The sequence below is a fragment of the Chanodichthys erythropterus genome, chromosome 11 (genome assembly GCF_024489055.1).
Source record: "Chanodichthys erythropterus isolate Z2021 chromosome 11, ASM2448905v1, whole genome shotgun sequence".
Taxonomy (NCBI): domain Eukaryota; kingdom Metazoa; phylum Chordata; class Actinopteri; order Cypriniformes; family Xenocyprididae; genus Chanodichthys; species Chanodichthys erythropterus.
Window position 1 is genome coordinate 58,334,930 of NC_090231.1, and position 17,460 is coordinate 58,352,389.

A 17,460-nucleotide genomic window follows, 5' to 3' on the forward strand; every position below is an offset into this window, starting at 1 on the left:
TTTAAACTTATGCCAACTGCATAACAATGTAATAACATAAATATGTAAAGCATATGAGTCTGCAGACTTAATCAGAAGAACAACTCTGAATATTTAATACACTATGATGAAATGGGCAAGAAAAAATGTTGCAATATGCCTTCAGATTTAAGAAACACGCCTTCAGATGGGAGTTTTACAGAAATTCTCGCCCTTGAACCTGTCTGAACTTATGCGCAGACCAGGAGGTGTTCGAGAGGAAGTATGGGCACCACTGTCCGGTAGGAACGGGAAGAATGATCTGCCCACAGACACAGCTGGTTCCTGCCAGAGGAAGCCTGAATGTGAGCTATCAGCCGCTCCGCACTGTTTACTTTCGCCTGGGGAACCACCTGCTCACATGGGGACAGGACACACAGACATTTTGCCTAGCTGAGGACATACATAAACCTCATTTTTATATATAAAGATATTGAATATATACACTATCGCTGAAAAATATTACTACAATTATAGGAGTTCTTGGTTGTCCTCAAAGGGAGACTTTGTTAGATGTAACTCCATTCTAGTTAGTCAGGCATATGTAGATACATTGCTCAATTGGAGTACAGTCTCAGCCCACAGGCAGGCTGACCTCTCTGCCACCCAAACCACCCTTTCCTTTTGAGCTGTTACAAAGAGAGTGAAAGAGATAAAGACGGAGAGAGAGAGAGAGGCTGCGCTCACTACACGTTCCCTGCTGTGACAGAGAATATCACTGTTTGCCCAGAAGCCCATAAATATTGAAGAACGACACCGACATTGCTACCTAAGCTAGAGAGAGGAAAGAAAAAAGGTTTGCGGTCAGCATTTAAAAGGAGGAAAACTTTCCATGAGGGCTTGAGTCTTGCGACTGGTCTTCTCATCGGGTTGTGCGATAGTCCATGCCTGAAGACGTTTGCGCGGGTTACTGAACTGGACAACACGACAGACTACTTTGCTCTTCCCACAAAGCGAAACTAGCGGAGTATCCTGCGGGCCTTTGGAACTCTTGCGGATTTGAGGAGACTATGCATTGGGATGAGATGGCTGGGGAGATCCATGCAAAGAGACTTAATAGGTCTGGGACCAGGAGAGCATCTTCCGCCGTTCTCACTGCACCCAGAGTGCCGACAGTCATGCTGACCAGCCGTAGCATCGCCTTGGATAAACGAGCTCTTCATCAATTGGCCCTACCTGCTCGCATGTCCAACAGACTGTCCACAGGTGAGTGAAAGAAACACATTCTAGAGGCAGTGTGTGCAAAACACAAGCCTGGTTTCCATTTCAGATTTTCGCAAAACTTTTGCGATATTTTCTGAAAAAATATTTTCCATATTATGCGACTAAAACATTTTTTTCCTCTCTCGCATCAAAAAGTCAATTCCATTAATGACAAGGATTAAATTAAAGGCAAAGACCCATATACTTGGGAGTGGCCACATAAGAGGTGTTTCTGGGAGTTTATATATGATCATGTGACGGCACATGACCTGCACGGCAGGTACGTACAGCAGGTGACCTGCAAATGTGAAAACTGTTTCCATTGCAGTTATGCGAAATATTCCTTTTTCAAATTGCCTGAAAAACCACCTCATTGAGCGTAAAAACGTTTTTGTGCTATATGGGAGTTTTTGCGAAGTTGAAGCTGCAATTTCCATTTGCACAATTTGAAGGGTAATGGAAATGCAGCTACAGTTGATGAGAGTGGTCGTCATTCCAAAAAAATCATGGCGACGGATGTTGGTAGATTTTTGTATATCGCAGCCACCACACTCGCCATTATTTTTAATCGAAGGAGACGTAGGTGCGTTATCCAAGCATTAATGGCAAGGAAAGCCCCTTATACTTGGGAGCGGCCATGTATGAGGTGTTTCTGGGAGGTTTTATATATATATATATATATATAGAATGATCATGTGACTTTTACGTACACCAGGTGACCTTGCACCAGGTGTTCCATTGCAGTTTTGTGAAATATTCCTTTTTCAAATTGCCTGAAAAAACACTGTTTTTGTGCTATATGGGAGTTTTTTCCAAAGTTGCGAACTACTCTAGTGCTGCTGGGATGCAAAACATATTCTGGTGACCAGCTATGGTCTTTTCAGCTGGGCAGACAGAAACTTGTAGGTCTTGGTCTTTAACTTCTACCCTTTTTGACTTCTTTGTGCAGATATAACATGTAGGTGCACAGAAAATCATGTAACATGCCTCTGAAAAGAGTTGAAAATATCTGAGATCTGCAAAGCCACTTGAGCCCAATACAAGAATTTTAAGCCAAAGTGGCACTTTTTGATGGCCTTAGGGCAAAAATGGTTTTAGCTTGCGTTGAAAGGTAATATACAGCATTGCACATTACCTGCGGCGACGCTCGGCTCTTGGCAATAATGAGCTCTGCGCACGTTTCTCTGATAAGCCTAGTATAATTAGGCTTAGTCATAAACATCCCCTGTAATTCAGTGATAAAATGGCTGAGGCAGCGGGCTAAATGTCCCTAAGGCCAGCCCACAACTCGGCTACAAAGAAAGGACCTGGAGCTTGTAAACAGTGGCGCTTTGTCTACCTATCTAGGTGTGCGTGCACATATGAGAAGGGGCTGATGGGAGGTGTAGTCAACAGCTGGGTAATGAAGGGGCTTTTCATGTCGCGTGACAGCGGTGGAGCTTCTTGTGAGGCGGCAGATGTGGTGCGACTTGGGCAACAGCTGCGGCAAACGATAACCGCGGCGGTGGAGAGATGTCAGAGCGCTGGCTTTTCTCCCTGTGCCTTATCATCACATACACACCAGTCTGCAATGAAAAACAGCCACCCACCACACATGATGGGGGAGCCGAATTGAAACCCTGAAATTCTTAAAGAGAGGGAAAATTATCAAAACAAAGTATGGTTCTTTCCTATCACTGGCAGCAGAGAGCTTAGCTGCACTAATCCACAGCTATTTGAATATGTATGCTTGGATGATACGTCGGCCAGTGCTTTAGCATCTTAGCATAGCTGACAGTGCTGTATGTGTGTTAAGGGCTGGTGGAAATGAGGACGGAGGAATTATGCTGTCCTGGATGCTTTTCCAGCCGTAACAAAGACTAAATCAATAATGTGTTCAACTCCACTGATATTTGGTAATGCAGTGCTGTTCGAATGCTCATGGAGGTATTGTTTTAGGTGCACATGACTTACGACAGGTCAAAACATGATGATCTGTAGAAGAAAAAATCTGTTTCAGTGCTTACAAGACAGCATTGTAATGTGTCACATGTTGCACTTTTGACAAGACGGGTTGTTTTTTCCCCCATGGGTTAAAGGTTTGACATTCAATAAAAGCATTTCAGTCAAATATTATTAATGCAAAAAACTGTGCTTGATGTTAAGTTTTAGAGGGCTACTGGTATAAACTGTGTTTATGATCACTATGATATAGTGTTTTTCAATTTGCATACAAGTGATTGTAAAACATGTGTTTTAGGTGTGGGAATGGATATTTTGGATATGGTCATTGGGCTACATTTGGACTATTTTTGATTGGCCACTGGGCTAATTTTGTTACGCAGACCTGCCAATCCTGCAGACAACTCTAAGATTGAAGATCTTGGGAGCTACTACACTAAATGACCAATGGAGTTGACAGCAATGACGTTTATCAACTCCAACTTCAGTTTCATAGTCTTCAGTTGGAGAATTCCAACTTTAGATGTGTCTGGAGGTCACTTTGAGGTCAGAAGTGGGAAATTTTAACTTGAGTATTCCCATCTCTGACTTTGGATGCAGAAGTAGATATAATGTGATTCAGTTTCAAGGCTAATCCATAAGGTAGGAAGTATATTTATGCTTATGCCTTATAAGACCTTGTTTTGGCCAAAATATACGCCACTGAGCTCTGCTTGGTGAAAAGTTTCTCCCAAGATGGTGGACATGTTCAGCAAAATGCTGACTGAATTTCATTCAGTAATAAAAAGTATTGATAAAAAACAATTCAGCTGAATTAAAAACAAGCTATTTTACCCAATGTTTATGTATTTTTTATGCTTTTTTATTACATTAGCAACCCACTAACTGATGTTAAACGGTTAGTTCACCCAAAAATGAAAATTCAGTCATTAATTACTCATGTCGTTCTAAACTCGTAAGACTTTCATTCATCTTCGTAACAAAAATGAAGGTATTTTTTAATAAAATCTGAGAGCTTTCTGTCCCTCCATTGACAGTTTATGCAACTACCACTTTCAAGCCACAAAAAGGTAGTAAAGACTTCATTAAAGTACTCCATAGTGTTTTACCTTCAATGTTATGAAGCAACACGAGTGCTTCAGAAAACGAGATTGCCGTAAATATAGTTATTTTTATCTGTCATGCATACAGTATATGACTTTGACTGTTCATGAAAGCATTTTGATTATTATGTACGTTGTTTGTTTGCTTTTAGTAGATACTTATTTTATGCAATATATAAAAATGGTCCAAACTTCAAGAGGAAAACCCTGAACCCCCATAGAGTATCTTTTCTTGGGTGAATTCAGGTTGATTGGGACATTTTTCCCCAGTCATCTCAACGGCAAAATGTGTCCCAATCAACCTGAACTCACCCTTACATAGGTATCTAAATATAAAAACTATTAATACCCTAATAAAACATCTGATCTTACCTTTTAATATTCATATCCAATTTGGCTCAACTGATGAAATGTTTCCAGACGCCACTGCTTTGGCTCTCGAGACCCAATATCCTCATCTTTGATGACTATTTTGACTGTTCTTTAACAAAGCACTACTGATACCCATATGGAAATGCAAAAAAGTATTGTCCGGATCTCCTCTGGGAAGGAAATATAGAGAGTGGACCTCTTGAAACTTTAACTGAATAATTCCCATCATGTCCACACTTTATGGATTTAGTTTTAATTAATTAACTCCATTTTTTATTTTGTTTACATTTTATGAATTAAACATGTATCACTAGAAACATTTAAATCACTTAGAGTTCTACATAGAACGCCACTGAACCTTTTTCTTTCTAAGAGTGCCGTCACTGCTCGTCTCTGTGGAATTGTTTTATTGGTTTACCACATGATCACTTGCAAAAATAAATACCATGCTATTTGTTTATATCATGGAAAGATCATGATATTCTTTGACGTGTCCTTTGTTTAAATACCATGGGGTATTAATATGATAATTATACATGATATATAAGCTACCATGTGACACAATCCCTGTTCCAGGGTACCACTTCAGTTCTTTCTAGTAAGGAGTCTTCGCATGTCTATTTATGTGTGGATGTGTGGAGAAGGGAGGGAAAGATGAAGACAAAACAAGTAAGAAAAAGAGTAGACAGAAAAGCAGAGAACTGTTATTCTTCCTATTTCCTCTGCACCAGCTTTGCGGTCTCTATGAGGAACAGATGTTCACGACTCGATACTGTGCATCAACCCCCTCTGCTTGCTATCTTCAGTCGCAGCACTGCCAACTGCCTGAACACACAAACCCAAAGTCAGGGTTTAACTATCAACACGCGCACCTGCGAGGGCATGTCCATGCACAGATGTGCACACGCAAATGAAAACTCGCTCACAACATCTCACCAGTGAAGAGGTGAAAGGAAGAAAATTCACAAACGAGATCTCTGCATGAATGGGATCTCAATTGTTTCTCCTAGATAGCTAAATGGAGAAGAAATATAGACTTTCAGATTTTTCTCTTGATCAAAAGACCCCAGAGTTCAGATTTGCCAAAGATAGCAAAGTCTGCAAGCAAAAGTCAAAGATTTGAATAAGAATTGATAGAGACAGAGACTTGAAGTCATCAGGAAATGGCTAGGGCTCTGTTTAAATGTCACTTTCTCAATTTTAATCGATTCTCATTTTGATGAATCGATCTTTTAGTCTAGGCTGTTTTCAGTTGATGAATGAACAAAACTTTGTAGCGCCAAAGACTTTATATATAGAAAGACGGTGCACTCGCATCAGGGTTGCCAGGTTTTCACAACAAATCCCACCCAGTTGCTATTCAAAACTAGCCCATTCGTATCCCGCGTTCAGGGAAGTAAAATTCGCGTTTTTGGCGGGCTCCCCATGGTAAAATTAGCATTCCAGGGGCTAAATATCATGTTATTTGGGGTTGCTTCAACACTGACTCGTATTATTATGAATGTGAGAAAGTGCAACTCGCAATATGGCGGAATAAGTCCCGCCTTGTAAATAAGAGCCAACCGCCGATTGGTAAAGTCATTGTAGCTGCTGGTCCCTATAGAAACAGTCAGACGCGCTTCCTATAGAGACACGGGCTTAGGACTGCTCCAGCCTGAAAAATGGCATTTTTTGTCATGATTCGAGCATTTAGAAACAAAATGTATGAGACAAGTTGTTGTCAGATTTCATTGGTGATTTCAAATATGGAATTTAATCAAAAGATTGGTGAAAAACTTTGGAGAATTTGATGTTTCCCAATTCAAAGAGATGGGAGCTGCACTTACATGCCCGAGAGGCATTTCCAAGATTGAAATGACTTGTCTTAAAGGGATTTTGGTAGCGCTTCCCATCCAATAACCCACTTTGTGCATTGTAACTTTTGATACGTAAAGTCTCAGCTTTCGAATTCTTTTGATTTTGTTACAAAATTCAAACAATAAATGCCATTTTGGCATTCTTTAATGTGTGGTGACAGATCGCTGTAGCGCAGTTGAGCTGATCATCTCTTCCTCTTTACTACTTGTTACGGCACCAAATAAACATGAATGAACATCAGAAGGAATGTTGAAAGATACAGAACAACTTACTGAAATTAATCATGTCTCATGTAATTGCTCAGTGTTTAAACAGCAGAAAGATATCAATAAAACAGCTTGTGAACAATGCCACGTAATATTACATTTACCTCACACTCAAAAAAATAACTCTTTGAACGAACATAAAAAAATCATGGAAAGGATTTCCACATGATTAAGTTGCTTTATTTCAGCATTATGCAATTCTGTTATTCCAATTTAATGTACTTACATTGGGTCAACTTAATTTATTAAGGTTGATTGAGTCCTGGTTGGGTTTACTTGATTGAAACATGTTATGCCAATATGAAAACATCAAGTTAAGTCAAAGAGTAATCGTTTCAAGTCGATTTAACATGAATCAATCACATTTAAACCAGAAACCTGATACAATGGTGTTGAATCAAAATAAATTGTTTAAATAAACTGAACAGCATCAAAAAATCTTTTTTTTTTTTTTTTTTTTTTTGAGTGCAGAAAAGCCATTCATTGACCATAAACTCATTAGTTAGCGCGAAAAATTAACATTATGGAAGGTTTTGTTAAATATATGCACTATATTGCATATTCATTATATTTTTACTTAACCTGTTCATCAGTATTTGTATGTTTTAATAATAAAAAATTATGACAGCCACCATTTAAATGTTTATATTTAAAAACAAAAAGGGACTTTAGATTTTCAAGATTTTAGAAACACTGCATTACTTTCAACAGTAGCCTAAATCAATGCCTGAACAGATATTTTAATGGTTAGCATTATTTTCTCTGGCTTTGATCTGATGTTGAGTAAGCGAACTGAACTGAGGGCATTGAGTTACAGCACATGAAAGCGCACTGACCTTACTCTGCATTTGTGGGAGTCACACACTGGTAAAAGATACAAACTCAACATTTTAATCTATTAACTGTGAACCGAAGAGTGTAGGGTATAGTGGCTGTTTGTTTTGCTGAATGAGCCTGCTATTGCCAACAAGAAGTTCATGGTCACTGTTTTAATTATGTTCACTTAACCTTGCCTCCTTATTTTCAACCAATGATAAAGGGGTGAAATTCTGTCATCATTTAGTCATTCTCATGTTGACTTTTTTCTCTGGAACATAAAAGAGGATATTTAGAGACATGTTTCCATCCAAAGTTGCGAATTTAACTCATGCGGCAAATTGGAATATGGCATAAAACATTTGCAAATAAAGAAACGTTTCCATCCCGTGTGTTCAAGAGAACAAAACCATCACTTCCTAGAAAATTGGTGCAAAATAGCAGTAATAAAAATGGAACTTGATGGTTTTTCCTCCATCATAAATGAGTTGCGTCTCAAAGTGGAAGAAGAAACACAATAAACCAATCACATGATCACTTTGATACAGACATATCTGTTGAGCGCATGAACACAGTGGCCAATCAGAAGTGTTTAAGAATCCGCTCAAAATTCTAGGGGGAAATACCGGTATTGTTACTTTTTTTAAATTTCTAAATGAAGTCTGTACTTTTGACAACCCTACTGATGACAGACTTTGACTCAGAACTTTGGTTGCAGAACTACCAAACCAACATCTTAGATGCTGTGATGCAACTGGTCCGCTGGTTAGTCCAGTTATCCAATCGCATCCACTGCTGAAGTCACCTGAGGTTTTTTATCGTGCATCGAGGGATTTATATACAGTAAATTTGTTTCCAACGTAATTTATGCGCATGTCTTCTTATCGTATAAAAACTTTAACCGCCTCAATGTTTTTTTTTTGTGCATTTTTCCATCCAGCATTTTTTTTTTGGTGATATCCCAAAATGTGCATAAAAATAAGTGGCTGGAAACATAGCTAGTGATTAATGAAATTGAAGTCAATAAGCTCCAGTGTTTTGATTCCCAACCATTTCAAAGTATCCTCTTTGCAAGCTGTTAAAAATCTAAAATGCGCTACATGAAGTATCATCTTTTCATTTAGTCAGCGGTGGACCTGGTCATTGGCCAGCAATGTTTTATATCAAAAATCTGTTGCGCTATTCTGCATTACAAAACGCAGTTCATTATCTCTTCCACTTTCTTTCTCTCACTTCCTGTCCTGTCTCACATCCTCTCTTTGTCAGCATCAACCCTGTTGAGAAATGACAACTTCTTCATGCTCATACACACATTTCATCCTCGCATCTTCTTGTAATCTCTGTGGTTCAGAACAGCGATTGCAATGAAGAAACACGTTGGTGACACATCTGCTTCCGCACTGCGCCTCGCTCCTAAAAGTGGATGACTCCATTCCTTGTTGCACTGCCTGTGGCCACCTTCTCATTAGATAAAGTCCCTCTCTGAGCGGCTGTGCTTAAAATAACTTTCATTTACTGCAGTCTGTGAGGGTGACTCAACAGAGCCGCTGAATGCCGGAGCTTCAGTGGGAGAGGACAAAGGGAGAGGACAAAAGAGCTGTGTTTCTCCGGCAGCACCCTGTCTTATCTCTTTCCAGCACTCTGGATGGTGTCTGCAGCCACAGGAAAGGATTTATAATGTGCAAGTGAAAAAAAGATCTACCTTAACCGTGCTATCTCTTTCTTTTTTGCTCTATTTCTGCCTCCGCAGAGACTGTCATTTCCATACGGACACAATGAGCCCAATCAGACGCGAGCATCTCTTCCACTTCATCAGATGCAGAAAGAAAGACAGACAGACAAGGACATTCTTAATGCCATTAGGGTGAAGGTCAGTGTATGAAGGGTAGTGTCGGTATCGAGATAGCTGCTCATAATGGAGAGGTTTGAAACCGTTCTCGAAGTGATCACTCAGAGCGATGCTCTAGTCACATCAACAAAGACCTAAATGAGCTAGGAAGGAGGACCCGTCAGGCACTGACATTGACGGGCTGTCTACGAGCGCACCCCCATGAGAGCACGGCACTGTCAATCAAACTGCTGTCAGCACGATAAGAATCACACCTTTTGCTTTAGTCACAGTAACTCTAAAAGGCCAGAAACTCTACGTGCGTATGTTGCAATCGCATTAAGCAAATGTTGTAATCACAGTCCTGTTGTAGTCACTTCCTGTTGCGTTGCACTCTAAAAAATGCTGAGTTGAAAACTCATTTTGGCAACCCAGCGCTGGGTCGAAAAGGGACTTAAGGGGTTAAAATTTTGACCCAACATGTTGGCTGTTTGTTTAATATGTTTGTTTAAAAATGACTCTACTGCTGGGTTAAAACTATACAGAATAACTGCAGTAACAGCACAGGAAACAATGACATTCGAAAGGTAAAAATGCATTGGCAAGAACACAAAATACAAGCAAACCTAAAAGCACATTGTATGTAAGTGAAAAAAGGCAACTGGACAGTTATACACTCTAAATGCTGGGTTAAAAACAACCCAAGATGGGTTGAAAATGGACAAAAATGGGTTAAATGTTTGACCAATGTGCTGGGTAGTTTTATTTAACCCAACTATTGTTTAAAAATTACTATTTGGCTGTCATGTTTTGTCATGTGAAACCATCTTCAGTTTCACTGTCAGTTTTCTAGTTTGTTAATTTAGTTTCAGTCTGTCTTTTGTCTTAGCTTGTTTTATGTTGCACTGTGTTTGGAGTTGTTTTCATGGTTATTTTCCCTGATCATTGTTCATAGTACTCCATTAAACTTTATTGAATATATCTTCTTCGTCATGCATTGAATACTGCAAACCAGTCCGTGACAATGGCTGCCTTAAAATAAACCACAAATAGGTTGGAAATTAAAAATCAGACACATAATTACTAGAAGCAACAATAATAATCAAAAGGTGAACATTTATTAATTATTTATTGTTTGTTTTTCATTAAAAATTAATAAATGTTTTGGGTTCATTTTAAGCCAGCCATATACTAATTTTTATACAATAGTTGAGTTAAATAAAAACTACCCAGCAGGTTGGGTCAAACATTTAACCCAACTGCTGGGTTAAAACAACCCAGTCGCAGGGTTTGTCCATTTTCAACCCAACTTGGACTGTTTTAACCCAGTAGTTTTTAGAGTCTACAGCTTACATGGTTAAACAAAAAAATCGATTTTTAAAAGTTTAATGAATTTTGTAGAAGAAATACTAATAAATACTTTTTCTTCCACAAATGAAATAGTTCCTCTACAGCCAAAGCATCAGGCCTTGAGTGCTGAAAGCCTGTAATAAACACTGAACATCAGGAATAAACTGTTCTTTTTTACTCATTTCAGGCTTGTTCAGTTTCCGCTCACCAGTCATTGGTCGCCACACTCTAAAAAATGCTGGGTTAAAAGCAACCCAAGTTGGGTTAAATATGGACAAACCCAGTGATTGGGTTGTTTTAACTCAGCGGTTGGGTTAAATGTTTGTTGTAGTTTTATTTAACTCAACTATTGTTTAAAAATTACTATATGGCTGGCTTAAAATGAACCCAAAATAGGTTGGAAATTAAAAATCAAACACATAATTACTAGAGACAACAATAATAATCAAAAGGTGAACATTCATTAAAAAGCAATTTAATACATGTTTATTATTTAATTATTATTAATTAAACATATTAATAAATGTTATTTTCCAACCTATTTTGGGTTCATTTTAAGTGATCAATAAAGTAATTTTTAAACATTAGTTGAGTTAAATAAAACTACCCAGCAGGTTGGGTTAAAGATTCAACCCAACAGCTGGGTCAAAACAACCCAATCGCTGGGTTTGTCCATTTTTAACCCAACTTGGGTTTTTTTTTTCTTAACCCAGCGTTTTTTAGAGTGCACTCAAGTGATTCAAGCATTCCCATCCCAGCATCGTTGGGTTCCTGATTATGAATGATTATCAACCCCAATTCGGTCAAATCAACCCAGCTTCCTTACCCAACAATCTCGATCCAGAGTTTGCACTCTTTCAACCCACGTTTGGGTCAAATATTGACGAACCAAATTAAATTTTATTAAAGTATTTAAACCAACAGTTGGGTTTGTCCTTATTTGACCCAAGCGAGCAATGTCAACTTTGCCCCGCCCTCAAACACTGTAGTTGTATCGGAGACTGGAAGAGTTTGGTTCGTGTTGTTCATGTTGAGAAGGCGCTGTTTTTAGCGCTGCGAATCCACTTTGATGCACTTCCAAAGGATGAGATTGATACGGTAAATCCGTCATTACTGTTTGTATCACTGTGTATCAAGGTCCAGAGCTGAAATTCAGGTAATAGGCATTTTGTTTCAGACACGTGCTGTAAGCGATCGACCAATCACAACAGACTGGGCCGTCTGACCAATCAGAGCAGAGTAGCTCTCGGAAATGAAGGTTTTAGAGAGAATGAATCTTCGAACAAACCGTTTTCCGACTCTGAGGTGATATGCAATGTATATTAGGATAAAATGTATGTTTTTTCACCTTGGATGCATGTAAATCTAATGTAGGAGACTCTAAAACAAAATTAGGAATCTTTAAAATAGCATAAGAGGGGCACTTTAAAAGAAGTGCATAGAAGAGCAAGAAGTGTTGTCTGGGCATGAAACTGGGCATATGTACAGTATGATTTGTGCTTAACCTCATCCATTCTATTTAACCCCTTCTCTTAAGCTTTAGCTTCACAATAAGACAAAGGCATAGCAGGAGTGTGTAAGCAGCATGTGTGGCCATAGATGGACCTGACAGGGTAGGACAAGCAGGACTATAACTCCCCAGCAGGGAAGAAGGCCATAAACACTACATCAAGGCCCGGGACAACAAGTCATCCATCTCCTAGACATCCAGAAACCCATCCTGTTGAAGACAGAACTCTGTTGAAGTAGGAAGGATGTAAAATGCATGTGAGAGAAAATATAAAAGAATTAGATGTTTGAACCTTATAGGAAATAATTTTGTGACAGTGTTGTTATCTGTTCTGAAACGCTACAGGAATCTCATGTGTGAGATTCCAAGAAATCCAAGAATGCATGACTAAAACAAAACAGAAGATTCTCAATTGGTCTTTGTTTAGCTCAGCATCACCAACGCTTCCGGTCCTGTTTTTTTTCACAATATCATCCCTGAAAAAAAATCCTATGGACTTCCTCTGAAGGAGCGACCCTAATCTAGGCATCAGAAGGAATGTCATAGAGACTGTGTTGAGCTCTTTAGAGAAAACTCACAGAAAACTGTGTATAAAAATAAAAATAGTTAAAAACGTGTTGTTTTCCCCTCAAATACTTTTAATATGATTCCTTGAACTAATCAAATTCCAGTCCGCAGATATTACTGAAGCTCTAACCATCTGTTTTAGCACTAAGTTGGTGTGTGTTTTCAGGAAGGTGGCTGTTTTCCAGTATAGCAATACTGTTGCTGTTTGGGGTCAGAAACCAACAAAAACAAACTGCACTAATCAGAAAAATCAGTGAAAATTTAGTTCATGTTTTGATAATCTTGATCTTTTCATGGAAGATCAAGTTGAATTTTAATTAGTTTTTTCATATTGGGAATAGTTGTGAAGTATCAAGCTGATAATTCAATGCTGTCTGCTTGTTATTGAGGGCCTTTCAGACCTCAAACAGAACATGAGGGTATCGGAAATTTCCTACTTCCCACTTCTGAAGTCACGATTACGTGCTTTGTTGTCAGAAGGAACAGGAGGACACCATGTTTATTCTTCACTCTAAAAAAATCTTGGGTTATTTTTTCTACCCAAGTCCTGGGTTGAGCCTTTTGGGTCATTTTTTGGGGGTTATTTTTCCAGTGTTTGGGTAGTTTTTGTTTTACCAAAATCCTGGGTCAGACATAACAATATCAGTAATGGTGACATCCTGGGTCAGACATAACAATATCAGTATCAATATCAGTAATGGTGACATATTTGGTTGCACTTTATTTAGTGATTTCCCAGGAATGCAATATATATATATATATATATATATATATATATATATATATATATATATATATATATATATATATATATATATACTGTAGCAGCAGGGTGTGCGGGAAACAGATCCCAACATTTCACACATGATTTGAGACGTTTGCCCGGCATAGACTGACACATTTGGAAATGTAGGCAAATTGCATTTGGCTGTAGAGAAATCCTCAAATATCTGGGTAGATATTGCATGTCCACACCAGAGTTGACCAATTATCAGTACAGTGGATTAAGAATTATGGGTGTCAAGGACTCATAGAGGATTTATTTAATATCTGTGAACTGCTGTCAGAGAGGTGGAGCCAGTGCAATCAGGGCTGCTCTTTTACTGGATTTCTCAAGGCTGAGAGTTTTGATCTAGTGTTGTGTTCAATTCTATTCACTTCACACACATTCACACTGGCACACATCCACACACACATGCTTCTTCTCACACGCTTCCGTTAAGTCCATGTAAGTTTTCAAGTAAAATGTGATATTCAATGAGGAAAACAATGTAGGCCAAATCCCATGATTTTATCCAGCCCACTTTCATATTATCTCAGAAGTACTGGGATAAAAGTTTGTAGTTCTGATTTAAACACCAATGTCTATGATAGTGATCAAAATAGAGTAAATCACTTTTTGAAAGTAGCATGACACTTCAAATAAAGATTGCAATTACATTGGTACAAGTCACTGTTAAAAAATTTATTAGAGTCATTGAATCATTCATTCAAGAGAATTGTTCAAAAATTCTGATTCTTCCAGTAATGCAACAAGTGAAGTCTTAATGAGTGAATAAAAAAACCTGGCTTTTTTATTTTAAATAATTAATTTTAAATGATCTTTTTTTAATATAATGAATTGCGTGATATAAAGTCAGAATTGCGAGTTATAAAGTCTGAATTGCAAGATATAAAGTCAGAATTGCGAGATATAAAGTCAAAAATTGCAAGATATAAAGTCAGAATCGCGTGATATAAAGTCAGAATTGCAAGATATAAAGTCAGAATCGCGTGATATAAAGTCTGAATTGCAAGATATAAAGTCAGAATCGCGTGATATAAAGTCAGAATTGCGAGATATAAAGTCAGAATTGCGAGATATAGTCAGAATTGCGAGATATAAAGTCAGAATTGCGAGTTATAAAGTTAGAATTGTGAGATATAAAGTCTGAATTGCGAGATATAAAGTCAGAATTGCGAGATATAAAGTCAGAATTGCAAGATATAAAGTCTGAATTGCGAGATATAAAGTCAGAATTGCGAGTTTTAAAGTTTGAATTGCGTGATATAAAGTCAGAATTGTGAGATATAAAGTCAGAATTGTGAGATATAAAGTCAGAATTGCGAGATATAAAGTCAGAATTGCGACATATAAAGTCAGAATTGCGAGATATACTGTAAAGTCAGAATTGCGAGTTTTAAAGTCTGAATTGCGAGATATAAAGTCAGAATTGTGAGTTTTAAAGTCAGAATTGCGTGATATAAAGTCAGAATTGCGACATATAAAGTCAGAATTGCGAGATATACTGTAAAGTCAGAATTGCGAGTTTTAAAGTCTGAATTGCGAGATATAAAGTCAGAATTGTGAGTTTTAAAGTCAGAATTGCATGATATAAAGTCAGAATTGTGAGATATAAAGTCAGAATTGCAAGATATAAAGTCAGAATTGCGAGATATAAAGTCAAAAATTGCAAGATATAAAGTCAGAATCGCGTGATATAAAGTCAGAATTGCAAGATATAAAGTCAGAATCGCGTGATATAAAGTCTGAATTGCAAGATATAAAGTCAGAATCGCGTGATATAAAGTCAGAATTGCGAGATATAAAGTCAGAATTGCGAGATATAGTCAGAATTGCGAGATATAAAGTCAGAATTGCGAGTTATAAAGTTAGAATTGTGAGATATAAAGTCTGAATTGCGAGATATAAAGTCAGAATTGCGAGATATAAAGTCAGAATTGCAAGATATAAAGTCTGAATTGCGAGATATAAAGTCAGAATTGCGAGTTTTAAAGTTTGAATTGCGTGATATAAAGTCAGAATTGTGAGATATAAAGTCAGAATTGTGAGATATAAAGTCAGAATTGCGAGATATAAAGTCAGAATTGCGACATATAAAGTCAGAATTGCGAGATATACTGTAAAGTCAGAATTGCGAGTTTTAAAGTCTGAATTGCGAGATATAAAGTCAGAATTGTGAGTTTTAAAGTCAGAATTGCGTGATATAAAGTCAGAATTGCGACATATAAAGTCAGAATTGCGAGATATACTGTAAAGTCAGAATTGCGAGTTTTAAAGTCTGAATTGCGAGATATAAAGTCAGAATTGTGAGTTTTAAAGTCAGAATTGCATGATATAAAGTCAGAATTGTGAGATATAAAGTCAGAATTGCGAGATATAAAGTCAGAATTGCAAGATATAAAGTCTGAATTGCGAGATATAAAGTCAGAATTGCGAGATATAAAGTCTGAATTGCGAGATATAAAGTCAGAATTGTGAGATATAAAGTCAGAATTGCGAGTTTTAAAGTCTGAGTTGCGAGTTTTAAAGTCTGAATTGCGTGATATAAAGTCAGAATTGTGAGATATAAAGTCAGAATTGCGAGTTTTAAAGTCAGAATTGCGAGATATAAAGTCAGAATTGCGAGATATAAAGTCTGAATTGCGAGATATAAAGTCAGAATTGCGAGATATAAAGTCAGAATTGCGAGTTTTAAAGTCTGAATTGCGAGTTTTAAAGTCTGAATTGCGTGATATAAAGTCAGAATTGCGAGATATAAAGTCAGAATTGCGAGATATAAAGTCAGAATTGCGAGTTTTAAAGTCTAAATTGCATGATATAAAGTCTGAATTGCGAGATATAAAGTCAGAATTGCGAGATATAAAGTCAGAATTGCGAGTTTTAAAGTCTGAATTGCGTGACATGAAGTCAGAATTGTGAGATATAAAGTCAGAATTGCGAGATATAAAGTCAGAATTGCGAGATATACTGTAAAGTCAGAATTGCGAGATATAAAGTCAGAATTTGCGTGATATAAAGTCAGAATTTCGAGTTTTAAAGTCTGAATTGCGAGATATAAAGTCAGAATTGCGAGTTTTAAAGTCTGAATTGCGTGATATAAAGTCAGAATTGCAAGATATAAAGTCTGAATTGTGTGATATAAAGTCAGAATTGCGAGATATAAAGCAGGAATTGCGAGATATACTGTAAAGTCAGAATTGCGAGATATAAAGTCAGAATTGCGAGATATAAAGTCAGAATTGCGAGATATAGTCAGAATTGCGAGTTTTAAAGTCTGAATTGCGTGATATAAAGTCAGAATTGCGAGATATAAAGTCAGAATTGCGAGATATAGTCAGAATTGCGAGTTTTAAAGTCTGAATTGCGAGATATAAAGTCAGAATTGTGAGATATAAAGTCAGAATTGTGAGATATAAAGTCAGAATTGCGAGTTTTAAAGTCAGAATTGCGAGATATAAAGTCAGAATTGCGAGATATAAAGTCAGAATTGCGTGATATAAAGTCAGAATTGCGAGATATAAAGTCAGAATTGCGAGATATAAAGTCAGAATTGCGAGATATAAAGTCAGAATTGCGTGATATAAAGTCAGAATTGCGAGTTTTAAAGTCAGAATTGCGAGTTTTAAAGTCAGAATTGCGAGATATAAAGTCAGAATTGCGAGATATAAAGTCAGAATTGCGAGATATAAAGTCAGAATTGCGAGTTTTAACGTCAGAATTGCGAGTTTTAAAGTCAGAATTGTGTGATATAAAGTCAGAATTGCGAGATATAAAGTCAGAATTGCGAGATATAAAGTCAGAATTGCGAGATATAGTCAGAATTGCGAGTTTTAAAGTCTGAATTG

At 37.3% G+C, this 17,460-nt stretch overlaps 1 protein-coding gene across 2 annotated transcripts in view; it reads left to right on the top strand.

The window, feature by feature from the left end:
* Positions 1–422: 422 nt before the first annotated feature.
* Positions 423–17,460, top strand: part of cbfa2t3 (CBFA2/RUNX1 partner transcriptional co-repressor 3) — a 55,990-nt gene continuing 38,952 nt past the window's right edge. For both annotated transcript variants that reach the window (XM_067400230.1, XM_067400231.1), the window contains exon 1: positions 423–1,224. In XM_067400230.1, coding sequence (XP_067256331.1) covers positions 1,029–1,224 — 196 coding nt within the window. In that variant the 5' untranslated portion in view covers positions 423–1,028. The remainder of the gene's footprint in view (positions 1,225–17,460) is intronic.